Below are 17,945 nucleotides of genomic sequence, written 5' to 3' on the forward strand. Positions count from 1 at the left end.
CAGTGAGAAGTCATTTCTGTAAGTTCAGCAAAAGATTTGTATTTTTATTACTCAAGTATTTTTTCAAACTGATTTACAAGTTAAGAGCTTCTAAAAAGTGAGATATCCGATAGTAAAAGGTTTAGCTGTGAGAAACTGGGTGTCACCTTCCTACGCTAGTGGCTCATAAACCACAATCCGACAGCGTAATAACATTACAAAGTCCAGCTGTAATTTTCCTCTTGAAAATGGGCACCTCTATCACAATGCAACAGACGATACCTTATTTGCAGTCTCCTTGTTGATAGAAGTAACTGTACTCTACACTGCAGAATGAACGTTCTTCACACGAAAAACTACTGTCAGACAACGTCACTGCGTTTCGGAAATATTTATCACGCTGCTCGATTTTGTAGTTTTTATGTTGTTTTCTTAGATATTAATTTATGACGAGAAGAAATTCAGTACCATATTAACAGTCCACTTAGCAAACCTGTCTTTCCACTGTTACGGTATCCATAGCTGTCGTACTACTCAATGAGATCTGGGTCCAAGACGAGAAACACTTCAGTATACGTATACACAGTCTGTGTTATGCATCGAAAGCAATCCAATTAGCAAAACTCTCTCGCTGCACTGTTCTAACGTCGTAGCTATGATATTATTTCTTGGGATGTTAGTTTATAAGGATGATCGTTTTAGTCACAATCCACGCTTTACACCGACAACATACCATATAAATTCAACTACACACACACACACACGCACACACACACGCACACACATAAACACACACACACACACACACACACACACACACACACACACACACACACACACAGAGGCGCGCACGTTCCATTTTCTCGATTACACCCAAAACCAACCACTATCTCACTATCTGTTATTTTTCTGATATTGTTTTCGATTCACAGTGCTACGTGTTGACGCAGTATTCTATATCTCATAGAATGTTAGTAAAATTGCGACTTCCTAAACTTTTTCATTCTGTCACCCGATCTAGACACGTACACATTTAACTTAAGGAATAACACCTATTAAAAACCAGTGAACGCAGACATAAATGAAGCAGTTCAAGATTACCTGCACTGATCGTAGAATTTGCAAATCGAAATGGTAGGAAGATGATAATGGTACCAGCAACAAGGTCTGCCACACCGTTACAGTCTTGTGGTGCAAGATTTTCAAGAAGTTGGAGAAGCACCAAAATTCGAAAACGCATGAGACACGAGTGCAGACTTTCGTCCCTGCTGTTCGACATATACACCGAAGAGGCACCGATAGAAAGAAAAGAAAGGGACGGTAGTGGATTTTAAATTCAGCGTCAACCGAAGCCAGTGATAACATTCGCTGATGACGTTGCTATCGTCGTTGAAAACGGTGAAGAATTGCACGATCTGTTAGATGGAATGAACACTCTGTTGAGAACAGAATGTGTATTAAGAGTAAACCGGAGATACGAAACTAATGTGGAGTCGCAGAAAGGACATTACTGAAAAACTTAAAACCAATATAGGACACCACGAAGTTGACGACATGGAGCAATACTGCTAGCTTGGAAGGAAAGTAGCACAGAATGTGGACTGAGAGTAAACAGAAGAGATAAAAAAACTAATGTGGAGTAGCAGAAATAAGATTACAGAAAAACTTAAAATATTGGACACCACGAAGTTAACGACGTGGAGCAATACTGCTACCTTGAAAGAATAGTAACACATGAGGGACAGAGCAAGGAGGACATAAAGAACAGAGCGGAAAGGCAAAGAGGGCATACTTGCTGCTTCCAGATTTATTCAGTCACTCGACCACTCTATATGAAAATCACTGGCTCTGCTGTGTGCAGTCTGTAGCTGGTTGGCATTGTTGGGATATTCGCTATTGTAGTGTTGGGCAATTGGATGTGAACAGCGCGTAGCGTTGGGCAGTTGGAGATGAGCCGCCAGCAGTGGTGGATGTGGAGAGAGAGATGCCAGAGTTTTGAGAGCGGATGATTTGGACGTATGTCCATCAGAGAGAGTAAATTTGTAAGACTGGATGTCATGAACTGACATATATATTATGACTTAAGAACACTATTAAAGTAAATACATTGTTTGTTCTCCATCAAAATTTTTCATTTGCTGACTACGTCTATCAGTAGTTAGTGCCTTCAGTAGTTTGTTATTTATATGGCAGTATTGGCACTAGCTGTATTGCAGTAGTTCGAGTAACGAAGATTTTGGTGAGGTAAGTGATTCATAAATGGTACAGGTTATTCTTAGTCAGGGCCATTCTTTTGTAGGCATTATTGAAAGTCAGATTGCGTTGCGTTAAAAATATTGTGTCAGTTTAGTGTTGATCAGAATAAGTAAAGAGAGAAATGTCTGAGTACGTTCAGTTCTGCTCAGCTGTTTGAAAACCAAATAACGTAAGAGGTTTTCCAGCACAGTATAATATAAATTTTCCTAAGGGGATGTTTCAGTACCATCACTCTACAAACCTGTTTGTCACTTTCTGAACCTCAAGGTACACAGCTGCCAACTACCAACTCCACCACATAACTTTTCGAAAATTTGTGCAACTTCCTAGGTTTCCATTTGATTCACCCTCGTATATACAGCAAAAGGTGGTTCATGTTCGCGTCTGGGAATACGTTTCTTGCCGGCCGGTGTGGCCGAGCGGTTCTAGGCGCTTCAGTACGGAACCGCGAGACTGCTACGGTCGCAGGTTCGAATCCTGCCTCGGGCATGGATGTAGGTGATTTCCTTAGGTTAGTTAGGTTTAAGTAGCTCTAAGTTCTAGGGAACTGATGACCTCAGATGTTAAGTCCCATAGTGCTCAGAGCCATTTGAACCATCTGAATACGTTTCTTGTTCCTCTTGAACTCGTCTAGGTGGGGGAAACTTTTGTCGAACATGTCACCTGGGGCATATTGCACGTTCAGGTGATCCTCTAGTGATCCTCCCTGCCGTCTTACTGGCCAGCACGGCTGTTTGGTATCCTCTCATGTCAGTCAAAGGGCACGGCATTACGGACCCATCCACGCTCGCAGAGGGAGTAGCCGACCTCGTAAATGTACTCGTAAGCATATCTGATGGCATGCAACATACCCAATCGGTTGGCAGTGGACCAGTCATGTCCTCGTAAATGCATCTCTTTTTATGGCGATGCAGGATGACGGAGGAGGCACGGTCAATAATCAGGCAAATGACAGGGACAATCATTCGAAGCAAAAATGTCTAGTAAACATGTTTATAAGACATTTTTTTGCTTTATTTTTACGCTGACTACCAGCCCGTGTTTGGTACCAGAGATATAATAAGTTTGTAGCAAGATATGACATCTCTAACCAAATATTATGGCCTTTAGAAAACTCGGTGTAATAGTTCATTAAAATCTCATACAAAAGCGTTAGCCCGAGTGTTATTTGAGTTGGCTTTTCATTCACATATTTTTAGGAATAGTTTTTTTGTAACAATGTAATGAGCTACGCTGAGTAATTCGTATTTCATATAATTCAGTCTGAATAATTGGGAAGTATATTTGGATATTTTGCTGTGTAGAATCTATTAAAGTGGTGACATACCATCGTAATTTCAAAAGAATATTCCTATAAAAAGCGTTCGAGAATGGAAATGCTCTGACATGTTTGAAATTCTCATCGAAACAGATGCAAGCTTTAGGGAAAGAGGGTAATATGTAGTACGTACAGCAACAAAGAGGGAACAATAAGAATGAAAAACAAACAATGGAATGCTTGGATTAAAAATAATGTAAGATACGTATGCAATCTCTCTCCTTTACAGTTCAATCTGCACGTCGAATAAAAGACAGATTGAAGAGTGGGATTGAAATGCAGGAAGGAAGGACATCAGTGACGAGTTTCGCGGAGTATATTGCTATTCTAAGTGAATATATAGAAGAACTGCAGGACATGTTGAATGGAATCGATAGCCAGTAAGCACGGAATAGAGACTGAGAGTAAACTGAAAAAAAAAGACATAACTCTTGATTAGTCACAAAAATTAGACTAGCTGTAAAGTTAATATAAAAATTTGGGACCACGAAGCAGACGAACTCAATGAATTCTATGTCCTCAGAAGGACAGTAACATACGACGAATGAAGCAAGGAGGACATAAAAATTAAAACAACGCCGCAAATAGTCTGTTCCTGACCAAAAAGGTTTACTATTATCAAACACAGGATTTAATCAGAGGATGAAATTTCTAAGGATGAATGTTTGGAGAACTGCAACGTCTAGAAGTGAATTATGGACTGAGGAAGAATCAAGAAAGAGAATCATAGCTTTTGCTGTGTGATGCTACAAAAGGATGATGAAAGTTAGATGGACTGATAAGATAAGAAATTAGGAAGTTATCTGCAGAATCAGCGAGAAGTGCAACGTGTGGACAATGCTGACAGGAAGAGGGGATGGGACGATAGAACATGTGTTAAGACATCTGCCTTGGTACTAGAGTGATCTGGATAGCGTAAAAACTGTAGGGGAAGGCAGAGACTGGAATATATTCGTTTCGAACAAAGATCTAGGACGTTGATTATGGGTACCTTTCTGGTACAGGAGAGGAAGTAGCGGCGGGCAGCATGAAACCGGTCGGAAGAATAATGATCCTTCCTCCGACAATAAAATATCGCTTTAAAAACCACCGTGGCCTACAAATAATATGGTATCGTGGAATACGGTTTATATCTGTTTTCATGTACAAATCCACTTAATAGTTAATGGCTTTGTACAAGAAATTATTCTACAAAATATCGAGACATGCGGTGAATAGTACAAGAAATGAAACTATAATCTTTTGTTAAATAAACTTTTATTGAAAATTACAAATATTTACAGTAATTTTGGCGTCTAAATAAATGAGTCACAAACAATAGAAAAACTGTTATAGAAACAAAACAATTGTTGCAAAAGATATAAAATATATTTATATTAAATTTATCGTCCAAGTAAATGCACATAACATTAGTCGCCTAAATGAGCTTCGACACAATACGCAAGTTCATGTTAGGAACTGTTCACATCCTTAAGTATATCGAAGGAAATTGGTTCTTCGCCGACAGGAATATAAAAACTATCGGATCAGTCATTCTTGAGAATTGTGCTTTTCCGTAAAATTTGTCAGTATTTCTTCAGACGATTCAATTGCTATTATATCTTCTTCTACTGCTGCACTAGCGTGTAATCCACAATGTATTCTTTATCCGGTTAGTCGTTACTCATGATGTGAAACCACGTGATTGGAGCTGCTCTTTGCCATGCGTCTCACCAGTTTGGGAAACTCTTAATGATGTCTCAAATTTACGAACTGAATGTTTCTCGTAAAAGAAGAGAGAAGCTGGGTAGGTTTCCACAGTGGTGTAAAATGTGCACAAGCGAAACTGATTACCCAGATATCGGCTAGCCTCAAGTATGAGGATGTGCAGAACACATCTCAGTCGCTCGAGTGTCGTTCTGAATGTCTCTCCCGCTGTGGAGCTGTAAGGAATAGTCGGCAACAAGCAAAACGACGTTTCCGTTTTGCGTCCTACTCCGTTCAATAAATAGTATGGTGAAATACTTGCAGCTAATTGAAAAGTGTTATATCTCAAGTAGTATAGGAAATGTAAAAATAAGACATATGATGGATGGAAGTCAACTGTGAAAACCTATTTATTGGTATGAGTTAAAAGAGCAGTCCAAAAAACAACCAACTTTATCCGATATTGCGCTTAAGGAAAACCGCTGTGACTAGTAAACTAGATCATCAGTGTCCATGGATGGTGCGCTGTTTTAAAACAGAGAATATATTCTCTTAGAAAAATTGTCGTACATTCTGTGTAGGTATTTTGCTACCATCACTGGAGGAAAGCGTTAATACTGGTGCACGCTGGGAAGTAACGGAAACTGTCGACGTGTTTCTTTTTACTTGCCTGTTATATCACCATAAACGCTCCATGATGAATTAGTTATTACCAGTAGCTTTCACTAAATGGAGAAATGCAAACTTGGATCAAGTTTGATGCTAATGAATTAGCTATTACCAGTAACTTTCACTAAATGGAGAAATGCAAACTTGGATCAAGTTTGATACTAAGGATGTCGAAACAGAAAGTAAGATGTACACTGCAGAAAAATGTAGTCAGCTGGTGCTTGAAAACTTCTCCACCCGCCACTTCTCTCTCTCCTATAAAAGTACCACACTTTCCTTTACACGCGTCAAAGGAGCTCCTTGTCGGTCTTCCTGCGCTTGAAGAGCAGTTCCACCGTGACGTAGCCGGCCATGCCCAGTCCCAGCACAACGTACAGGATGGCTATCTTGACCCAGGTGACGAGGTAGGCGCTGTAAGCGTAGGAGATGATGTAGCCGACGGACTCCCACAGCCGGAAGTTACTATAGGCCGCCTCCTCGCGGCTTGGGAACAGGATGCCGCAGAACGCTGCAGACAAGACAAGGTACATTTCACTAAAGCAGTTAGGCGTGGATCCAAGGGGACGCGAAAGGGTGGGGGGGGGGGGGGGAGAGGAGCAGTTGATATATATAGTAACTGCAATGCCTTGCAACTTTAGCTAAAGCAATTTAGTGAGCGTTACTATTATTTTTATAAATATTCCACGTATTTTATTGATAGTATCACTATAAAAAATATTAGGCGTTTTACGGTACGTGAAAAATAATGGTGACAGCATACTACAACTGGGGGGAGGAGGAGGATGAATTAAGAAACTGTGAACGCTCACCAGAAAAGAATTCTAAATCCGCGCCTGGAAACGATGATGGTAATAAAGGAAATAATAAGCTGTGTGATAAGAATTCAGGAATGAGGGATATTAATGATAAGACTGATGATGGCATTGCAATAACAATGAGAACTAGCTGACAAGAGACAAGCGATATACGTATCATTGAAAATTGGGAACCCCGTAGCGGACGAAGTGCAGAAATTCTGACAGTTTTTTGAAGCAAAATAACGAATGACGAAACAAAGGAAGAAGTATATTTTAAGCAAATTACAGCAGGAAAAGGTGCTATTCTTCACTAAAGACTCACCTCGGCCTTTCATTAGCCGCTATCAGTATATGACCTTCGCAAAAATTTAAGAACGCCAACGAACCTATACTGATTAACAAAAAGGTAGATTGACCGGCCAAAATACCATTATTAAGTCGTGAAGTATAGTAAGTAGAAGCGAAATAACATCGTTGGTGTACGAGAAAAAATTCAAAGAAGAATTACAAACCGATGTCTGCCATAGCAACTGGAGTCATTTCTGTCGATATAATTCCGCTCACCCCTCCCCCCCCCCCTCCACCCTATAGCATCCGTACTATTACCTGTAACCTATAATAATAAGGCAGCGTAAACGCTTTTATACTATACTGTTCCGTTGAAACAACCAATTTTCAAATTTCAACGCAGTAAAGGTTACTATGAGCGTCCGTAGTCAGAAAGGTAGTTTGTCTGTCCAGATTTTTGTAAAACTGCATGCACTGCAATGGGTAACATGCGAATAATATCGTACTGAGTGTGCGTATAGATTTGTGGGGTGTCTTAGCATACTGCACGTAAGGAATGCATGCCTGAAGGTACATTGCATCGAACTATGCAGACACTTCTCAACTGTAAATATTTAAGTATTTATTTGTGTAACTGTGGAAAGTCCAACGGAAATTTACAGTAAACGTATTGATAAATAGGCCGAGTGCTTAGGCCAAGTGTTGTAAGTATCGTAAGAATATTAGAGACTTGCAGGTACTAGTTTGCTGTAGAGTTTTCTTGACATCAACGCTAACGTATTTGCTTACCATTCATTATTCAAGAAGCCCATTGGCGTCAAACTAAAAGGAAATCAGTAAATATGTTATTTTATTATGAGCGGCAAAGCGAAACGTTTCGCGGAATGGCGATAGATTTACTCCGTTTCTCTCATATCACTGAAGAAAGCCCCACCGTTCGCCGTGCGCCCTTAAAGATAGGAAAGTGGCGGAGAAAACGTGGAGTGAAAACGAAAGAAAAAAAAAGAGTTAAGAGGCTAATTTATTGCCCTGAGCAGCTTGGTGCCTCCCATATTACCGAAATAAATCTCCTAATGGAATTTTCTAGTTTCCTGTATTCCGTTTAAGGATCTGTAACTACTTTCCCTACGCATAAGGATCAACCAATAACGAGTTCAGCTAGCTATTTAAGTGTTAGACAGTGGAAACTTCTAATTCTTCGGTTAGCACTGCGTACATACTTTCCAAGAACGAAGTAAAATTGCTCAAGGGCAAGGGGGTAGGGTAGCTGTGGCGATCGTGGAAGGCTGGGACGCCCTGCAAATGGCTCTCAAACTGTGAGTGACAGCGCTTTAATAACACCTGGGAGTGCCGGTGGCGGAGTGCCCTGCCCTTTATGTAGGGCGCTGCTCCGCAGAGATGAAGTAGCCCGCAACCCATTTGTGTCAAAAGTGTCTCACAAGAGTTCAGTAAAGAGACCAGCCGTCGCTTAATAAACGCCGGGATCAGTATATTAGTTGGGAAACACACGGCGTCATGTAGATTTTCGGTTACGTCCTGGGAAAACGAATATTTCTCCCATCTCTCAGCCATCCTTTTTGCCGTTTTTGAACCATATATTCAGAAGAAATTTCATCCCTCTTTAATATGCAGCACTTATTCACATTTTCGGGGCGAAATATTCTGTGATTTGGAAGAGGCGTGGCACCTCTCTCGTGATAAGATACAGTTGTCCTCGATCTGACGACTCTTTTGTATGTATCATAGATTTACTAGACATATTCCTGGTCCTGCTCTGGCCAACGAAATGATTTAGTCAACCCGTATAAAGGGACTCCGAAACATGAGCGTGGTTATCAGATTCACAAATCACTGAGAGAGGCAAAAGAAGCCACAAGTAATGTAAAAAAAATTCTTCAACCGGCTCGGGATTTAATGAAAAATTTGTTAGACTGCTAGTAGTCTGACTTATCTGTACAGCTTGCACACCCTTCGTACTTACTTTGAGTTTGGACTAGAGGCTGATTTCTGTTCTCAAGCAACACACTGGCCCACTGTAGTGAAATATAACTTCCCACTCCTGACAATGCGCAAGTAGCACATGTTCGGAAGGAGAAAGGGGGGGGGGGGGGCGGGTGGCTGTGCTGTGTTGCATAGCCGTATGATGCCACAATCAGATTTCTGGTGACCTACAGAGAAGGGAACTGTAGTATCAAATACGCATGCCACCACACGGGTGTCATAAAGCGGGCAATGGAATTGAATGTTTGTCAGATAGCGGCCGCCCGAGATATGGCGGACCCAGTGTTACACACCTGCTGAGCCATGCCCCTAGTGGCTCCGTGTCACTAGCGCCCTCTGCTGCTGCGATGCAAGACGATCGGTGGCAGCCACACAGCCACTCGCATTTGGAGCCATTTCGCTACCTGACGCTGTGCAGACACCACCTAATCGCTGCTCTGACTCAATCGTTCAGGTTTTAGAGCAGAGCTATGCCTGAGCTGCACGATATTTCCTGCTGTTTTATTTGTAAAAGGTCTTCGTACGTTTGAAGAAATAGGAGATACGTAAATCTTCTGTTTACTGTGTTAAGTTGTTCACTAATCATTTCTGCTCCTGTCCAACTTTATATGGAAGCAGTAGCCCACCTCTCCTTACTGTTATATACAAAGTCATACACAACAGGAAGTACTCCATATGATCATGCAGAGTAATTAAAGGAAATGAAGATCTTTTACAATGGAAAAGTCTTACTGAATCATAATTCGTATGGGTGCCTAATGAAGCACGATAATATGGGTACCATCCGAGCCCACAGACATATTAATGAGAGGAGGAATCGTACAGTCTGTAAGGGGAATAAGTGGTTACAGTAATGGTTAGGTTTGTTATAGGAAAGCAAAACGCATGAGTTACACACTGAGATAAACTACTCAACATTGAATTACTGGGTAAGGGCTTCTAATGATGAACTACAGCCTTGGCACAGAAGGATAGGCAAGACAAGAGCAAAGTATGAAAGTAATACACGAATACGACCAGTGATTATGAGCATGGTTAATGTATAGCAGGAAGTTTCGTAAAGTAAGATCCCCAAAGCGCATATTGAAAGTAACTAACTGGTTGTGAATAATTAAAACGGAACGACTGGCTTCTGAAAGAAGTGAACTAATATCGTGTCCAATACGGCATCGGTGATCGCAACGCTGGCCCATTTTACCACAAATGGCTTAATGCAGAAGGCAGTGATGGTAGCGGTTGTAGATTCTAGTTCACCTCTCCGTTTGTGATTAGTGCTAAATTGTCTTTCCCCCATCGCTCGCCTCATCAGTCGTCCAGAAACATATCTTCACTCCACAATCTCCTAGCAGTCTCTGTATTCAATGTTAATGTTTTGAAACTTCACTGTCATTGTCAAAGCTGGAACCTCGTTGGCCACTGGTGCCAGATACTGTGGGACTGGTCCAGCAACACTTAAGTAAAGATGTTAAGCAGTTTCTTAGTCTTTCGGATTTATGCTATATTTAGGCAACAGAACCATGGGGTGTGGAAACAGGCGGAAGATCTGTCCCACACCGCCGTACAATTCTGAAAACAGACCGCCGGAATGTAGATGCAGACGAGAATATACGTAGTCCACAGATAATAACGTCAGAAGCAGTCAGAATGCTGGATTCTGAAATTTAAGCCGGACGTAATTTCGTGGTGTAACAGCCTGCGGTAACGGACATCCACATGCCACTCTCCGGACTGGAAACTAGCATCCGGATAAATGCCATGTCAGCTACCTGAGCTGAAGCACAGCTTTTAACTCTGAACATTTTCATGGTAGCCAGCTCCTAAGCTGTGCCAATAAGAGAAGTGGAAGGAATGCAGTAAAAGGATAGTCACTGGAGGTACTAAATCTAGCTTTCACTTATAATGCAGCATCAGAGATCGACTGCTTGGTCAAGGGAATGCGCATAAAACATGCTGATATGCACTCTACGACAAAAAATAAAAATGATCCGAATGGGACGGAAATCGGTAGATGTCATGTACATGTATAGACAAACCAAAACCTGCCATTTCAGAGAAACTGAGCGATTTATTCAAGACAGAGATTTTTTTTTAAGAGTGTACGCATTCGTGACAGTTTCAGAGAAAAGAGGACACCTAACTGCATATAAAATACGTTTTTGTACGTCCTCAAGTTGACGAAAGAGTTCAGACACTGCACTGATACCGATGCTGGCGGCTGATGACAACGATATAGCATGCACTTTTCTTTCTTTCTTTCTTTCTTTCTTTCTATTTTTCTTTCTTTCTTATTTCAACAGTGGCCAAAGTAGAGTCAGTGACCTTCCATGCAAATGCCGCGTGAAATGATAGGAGGACAGGGCGATTAAAAATGGGGAGTATTTGGGAAGGAATTTCCCGCCCCAGCGTTTCCCGTACGACCGAGGGACGTCTCACGAAAATCTTGGGTAGAACCGCCGAATGGGATTAATTTTTAATTTTATTCCGGTTCGGATCTCTCAGACAAATATAAAACTTAGTCCGCCTGAAAGAATATTTGTTTATGAGTATATAAAGTCCATGACAAGTCCAACATGCTGAATGCAAATATCCGCACAGATACGCCTTTCTTTTATCCGTGAAGTGCCAACGGGAGCGCGAGCGCGAGCGCGAGAAAATGTGTTAGCGTTCGGGTTTCCCTGGTTTAATATACATTAAGCCGTAGGTACTTGGAAAATAACTGCGAAGAAATCTTGGGGAAAAGTTAAAATACTCGTATTTCAGTTGATCGACGTAAGAAAATAACAGATAAATTTTCAGGGAAAAACAGCTATACAGCAATATAAATCACTCAGGTATGAATTATTTGGAAGTGCAGGGAAGCCAAGGTGAAGTGACTCCAGGGAAAATGTGAAGAAATCGGAGAAGAAATTATCATCAGAATGACTTAGCATATAGGAAAATCAAAACAACGTTTAGCGAAGAGAAAAAGCAAGAGCGGCAACATCAACAGTGCAATGGGTATTTCACTGTTAAACGCAGAGGAGAGAACTAATAGGTGGAGCGAGTACGTTGAAGGCTCCTACAACGGGGTAGGAACTGTCTGATAACGTGATAAGAAAAACTAATATAGATGTGATAAAAGAGATTTGTATGTTTTATGATTAAATGAGGCAGAAGGGATAGATAACATTCCATCAGAGTTTCTAAAATAATTGTGGGAACTGACACCCATGGGACTATTCAGTTTGGTGTGTGGAATCTGTGACACTGAGGACATGCCATCAGACTTTCAAAACAGTGTCATCCATTTAATTCCGAAGACAGCAAGAGCAGATAAATGCAAGAACTTTCACACAGGCAACTGAGTAGTTCAGGCATCCAAGTTATTGTCCAGAATAAAAAAATGGTTCAAATGGCTCTGAGCACTATGGGACTCAACTGCTGAGGTCATTAGTCCCCTAGAACTTAGAACTAGTTAAACCTAACTAACCTAAGGACATCACAAACATCCATGCCCGAGGCAGGATTCGAACCTGCGACCGTAGCGGTCTTGCGGTTCCAGACTGCAGCGCCGTTGACCGCACGGCCACTTCGGCCGGCTGTCCAGAATAAAATACAGAAGAAGGGAAAAGAAATGTGAGAAAATGCTAGTTTTTTTTTTTTAGGAAAAGTAAAGGCACGAAGGAGTCAGTCCAGACGTTTCTCAATCAAGACTCATTCGTATTCACTGTCGGCCTGAAAAAAGCTTTGGAAATGTAAAATGATGCAGGATGTTCCACGTTCAGAAAAACAGGAATAAAATTGTGCTGTATTTTGCGCATTAAGTGAGTAATAGTCAGAATTGTTTTCCTTTTATGACCAAAGTCAAGGAAGTCAAGGAAAAAGTTTGTCCTTTTGCACAAGTAATTCACATGTACACAATGAATGGAAATAATTGTAGCCGATGAGTTTCATTTCCTCTGTAATAGGAGTACTGTCCCTATGTCGTTGGAATAAGACGTGTCTTTCTCGTAGCTGACAGTTATTTGAAAATTATTGATTTGTGGTTGAAAGCATATTTATTTCATTGCATTATTTCCAGTTATAAGCAATGTGCACGGAAACGAAGCCTGATAAAAAAACGGGAGAAAATATAATTAAAGGACGTAATTATTAAACACGCCAGCTGTAGGTGTTCATTGTGATTTGGTGATAAAGTATGTAAAATAAAGAACTACGACGACCTACTTTCTACCAAAATTATCTTCACAGTTTATAAGGAATTAAATATTTTCTAAACATCAAAGGAACTTCCCTAACAGCCGTCAATTGTAGTTTTATTCTGGAGTGAACATTCCAGTAACAATCTCTTGCTTTTGTTCTTTTCCACACTAAACTCGCATAACACGCCAAATGGCAACCGTGACAGGACGATCGCGATTGCGATAACTGAATTGATTGTGCTGCGTGATATTCAGATTTATGAAAATCCTATTTCGTGTATGGTAATGATAATTTTTCTTTACATATCACGAGCTGGTGCTACATTTATATTTGACATTTCAGAACAAAACAGACGCAATGAAGGACGTACCGGTATTGAGAAAAAGTAATACTGACTGAAAGATCAGAAAAATGAAAGTAACCAGAAACACACCCAGTGAGGTAATGTACTTGACTTTTAATTATTTTGCTTCTCTCTTGACATTATTAACGGAAACCGGTTGTAACTTGGTCTAACGGAGACGCCTTTCTTATGTTGTTGTTGTTGTGGTCTTCAGTCCTGGGATGGTTTGATGCAGCTCTCCATGCTACTCTATCCTGTGCAAGCTTCTTCATCTCCCAGTACCTACTGCAACCTACATCCTTCTGAATCTGCTTAGTGTATTCATCTCATGGTCTCCCTCTACGATTTTTACCCTCCACGCTGCCCTCCAATGCTAAATTTGTGATCCCTTGATGCCTCAAAACATGTCCTACCAACCGATCCCTTCTTCTAGTCAAGTTGTGCCACAAACTTCTCTTCTCCCCAATCCTATTCAATACCTCCCCATTGGTTACGTGATCTACCCACCCTATCTTCAGCATTCTTCTGTAGCACCACATTTAGAAAGCTTCTATTCTCTTCTTGTCCAAACTAGTTATCGTCCATGTTTCACTTCCATACATGGCTACACTCCATACAAATACTTTCAGAAACGGCTTCCTGACACTTAAATCTATACTCGATGTTAACAAATTTCTCTTCTTCAGAAACGATTTCCTTGCCATTGCCAGTCTCCATTTTATATCCTCTCTACTTCGACCATCATCAGTTATTTTAAGTGTCTCATTTCCTAATCTAATTTCCTCAGCACCACCCGATTTAATTCGACTACATTCCATTATCCTCGTTTTGCTTTTGTTGATGTTCATCTTATATCCTCCTTTCAAAAACCCTGTCCATTCCGTTCAACTGCTCTTCCAAGTCCTTTGCTGTCTCTGACAGAATTACAATGTCATCGGCGAACCTCAAAGTTTTTACTTCTTCTCCATGAATTTTAATACCTACTCCGAATTTTTCTTTTGTTTCCTTTACTGCTTGCACAATATACAGATTGAATAACATCGGGGAGAGGCTACAAGCCTGTCTCACTCCTTTCCCAACCACTGCTTCCCTTTCATGCCCCTCGACTCTTATAGCTGCCATCTGGTTTCTGTACAAATTGTAAATAGCTCTTCGCTCCCTGTATTTTACACCTGCCACCTTCAGAATTTGAAAGAGAGTATTCCAGTTAACATTGTCAAAAGCTTTCTCTTAGTCTACAAATGCTAGAAACGTAGGTTTGCCTTTTCTTAATCTTTCTTCTAAGATAAGTCGTAAGGTTAGTATTGCCTCACGTGTTCCAACATTTCTACGGAATCCAAACTGATCTTCCCCGAGGACCGTTTCTACCACTTTTTCCATTCGTCTGTAAAGAATTCGCGTTAGTATTTTGCAGCTGTGACTTATTAAACTGATAGTTCGGTAATTTTCACATCTGTCAACACCTGTTTTCTTTGGGATTGGAATTATTATATTCTTCTTGAAGTCTAAGGGTATTTCGCCTGTCTCATACATCTTGCTCACCAGATGGTAGAGTTTTGTCATGACTGGCTCTCCCAAGCCCATCAGTAGTTCTAATGGAATGTTGTCTACTCCCGGGGTCTTGTTTCGACTCAGGTCTTTCAGTGCTCTGTCAAACTCTTCACGCAGTACCTTATTTCCCATTTCGTCTTCATCTACATACTCTTCCATTTCCATAATATTGTCCTCAAGTATATCGCCCTTGTGTAAACCCTCTGTATACTCCTTCCACCTTTCTGCCTTCCCTTCTTTGCTTAGAACTGGGTTGCCATCTGGGCTCTTGATATTCATACATGTGGTTCTCTTCTCTCCAAAGGTCTCTTTAATTTTCCTGTAGGCAGTATCTATCTTATCCCTAGTGAGACAGGCCTCTACATCCTTACATTTGTCCTCTAGCCATCCCTGCTTAGCCATTTTGTACTTCCTGTCGATCTCATTTTTGAGACGTTTGTATTCCTTTTTGCCTGCTTCATTTACTGCATTTTTATATTTTCTCCTCTCATCAATTAAATTCAATATTTCTTCTGTTACCCAAGGATTTCTATTAGCCCTCGTCTTTTTACCTACTTGATCGTCTGCTGCCTTCACTACTTCATCCCTCAGAGCTACCCATTCTTCTTCTACCGTATTTCTTTCCCCTATTCCTGTCAGTTGTTCCCTTATGCTCTCCCTGAAACTCTCTACAACCTCTGGTTCTTTCAGTTTATCCAGGTCCCATCTCCTTAAATTCCAACCTTTTTGCAGTTTCTTCAGTTTCAATCTGCAGTTCATAACCAATAGATTGTGGTCAGAATCCACATCTGCCCCTGGAAATGTCTTACAATTTAAAACCTGATTCCTAAATCTCTGTCTTACCATTAAATAATCTATCTGATACCTTTTAGTATGTCCAGGATTTTTCCAGGTATACAACCTTCTTTTATGATTCTTGAACCATGTGTTAGCTATGATTAAGTTATGCTCTGTGCAAAATTCAACAAGGCGGATTCCTCTTTCATTTCTTCCCCCCAGTCCATATTCACCTACTATGTTTCCTTCTCTCCCTTTTCCTACTGACGAATTCCAGTCACCCGTGACTATTAAATTTTCGCCTCCCTTCACTACCTGAATAATTTCTTTTATCTCGTCATACATTTCATCAATTTCTTCATCATCTGCAGAGCTAGTTGTCGTATAAACTTGTACTACTGTAGTAGGCATGGGCTTTGTGTCTATCTTGGCCACAATAATGCGTTCACTATGTTGTTTGTAGTAGCTAACCCACACTCCTATTTTTTTAATTCATTATTAAACCGACTTCTGCATTATTCCTATTTGATTTTGTATTTATAACCCTCTAATCACCTGACCAAAAGTCTTGTTCCTCCTGCCACCGAACTTCACTAATTCCCACTATATCTAACTTAACCCTATCCATTTCCCTTTTTAAATTTTCTAATCTACCTGCCCGATTAAGGGATCTGACATTCCACGCTCCGATCCGTAGAACGCCAGTTTTCTTTCTCCTGATAACGACGTCCTCTTGAGTAGTCCCCGCCCGGAGATCCGAATGGGGGACTATATTACCTCCGGAATATTTTACCCAAGAGGACGCCATCATCATTTAATCATACAGTAAAGCTGCATTTCTTATGTAATTGGCATTAAAGAAACATTTTTCATACATTTCCCTAGCAGTCTGTAATGGCCAAACGATTAGTTGCTAGAAGGTTTTACGCCGTAAACTTACATTTTTGAGGGATTATTGCTTACCAATCATCTTATTGCATGCGCTCTTTTCATTTCAGTTTTCGTAAAATCTGAGTTATAAATTTATTGATATATCGTTTAAAAATGGCTAACATTATCGTTGTATCTGACTTAGAGCAAACGATCAGTAAACCTTCTAACACGAACGAAATGATTAATCAGGGTGGTGTCGTGGGTGGTGAAAATGAATTCACATTCCAGCAATGTAATAATATTTTACAGGGAAGTGAGGAGCGAAATTTGACATAAGATTCCTTTGAAGCATACGTTGAGGAGAATGCCGGTACAGTTCCCTGAAAAGTGAATATGTAGAGATGGATTAAAATCACGATATTCCATAGTCGTAGCTTGACATGTCTGAGTTTATTAATAAACTTTATGACTATCGATCGTAGTTTTCCAAGATTGGCACTAGGCTAGTATTAAGTCGACTCGTAATTCTCGCCTAGACATTAAAGTTTAGTGGCCATTTTCGGTATGTTCTGGAGAGCTATTTCCACTTAATGGTGGTAACACGTTAAAAGATAAAATTGATGAACGTTTAAGAATTATTGAGAAAGTGAATCTGTGGTGTTTCATTTCCTTTTTTTTTTCAAATGTTTTATATGAAGCGACTGAAATTTCAAATCGGTTCAGATGTTGTGCACTTGTTCCTGTATCTTACGTGACCTCCAGCAAATATTTGCAAAAATTTGGAGAAGCAATTCGAAACTGAATAAGTCTCATGTCCACTACATGGCCTACATAGTTATCTAACTTCGTGCAGGATATTATGCTTCCAAAACACGTCAGCTACAGCAGATCAACAATGAATTGCTGTCGATAATTTCACATCAATTTTGACGGGAGCGTTCTTGAAACGATTAACTGTAATCTCCATGGCAGTCTTTAGACATTTATTATCTTGAGCTGTTAGCATCATGCCATAGCGGGACTTATATGCAGGAAGCCAAGAGTGGACAAAAAAATATTGGGTCGTTAAGGGCACTTTGAAGAATTTCACATTATATTAGTGACCTGAGGTAGACATAGCATATTTTTACAAAATATATCGTTATTTTTACATCAACCTAAAGAAATTTATTGGTATGAAAACTTATGCAATACTATCAGTGTATGACATCAGTACACCAGCGTC

The 17,945-nt window shown here is 40.4% G+C and overlaps 1 protein-coding gene across 1 annotated transcript in view; it reads right to left on the reverse strand.

The window, feature by feature from the left end:
• Window positions 1-4,910: 4,910 nt before the first annotated feature.
• The window catches only part of LOC124789705 (UNC93-like protein), a 426,216-nt gene continuing 413,181 nt past the window's right edge, over window positions 4,911-17,945 (reverse strand). Inside the window, exon 7 of the mRNA XM_047257157.1 lies at window positions 4,911-6,416. Coding sequence (XP_047113113.1) covers window positions 6,196-6,416 — 221 coding nt within the window. The 3' untranslated portion in view covers window positions 4,911-6,195. The remainder of the gene's footprint in view (window positions 6,417-17,945) is intronic.

Source organism: Schistocerca piceifrons, chromosome 3, assembly GCF_021461385.2.
Source record: "Schistocerca piceifrons isolate TAMUIC-IGC-003096 chromosome 3, iqSchPice1.1, whole genome shotgun sequence".
Taxonomy (NCBI): domain Eukaryota; kingdom Metazoa; phylum Arthropoda; class Insecta; order Orthoptera; family Acrididae; genus Schistocerca; species Schistocerca piceifrons.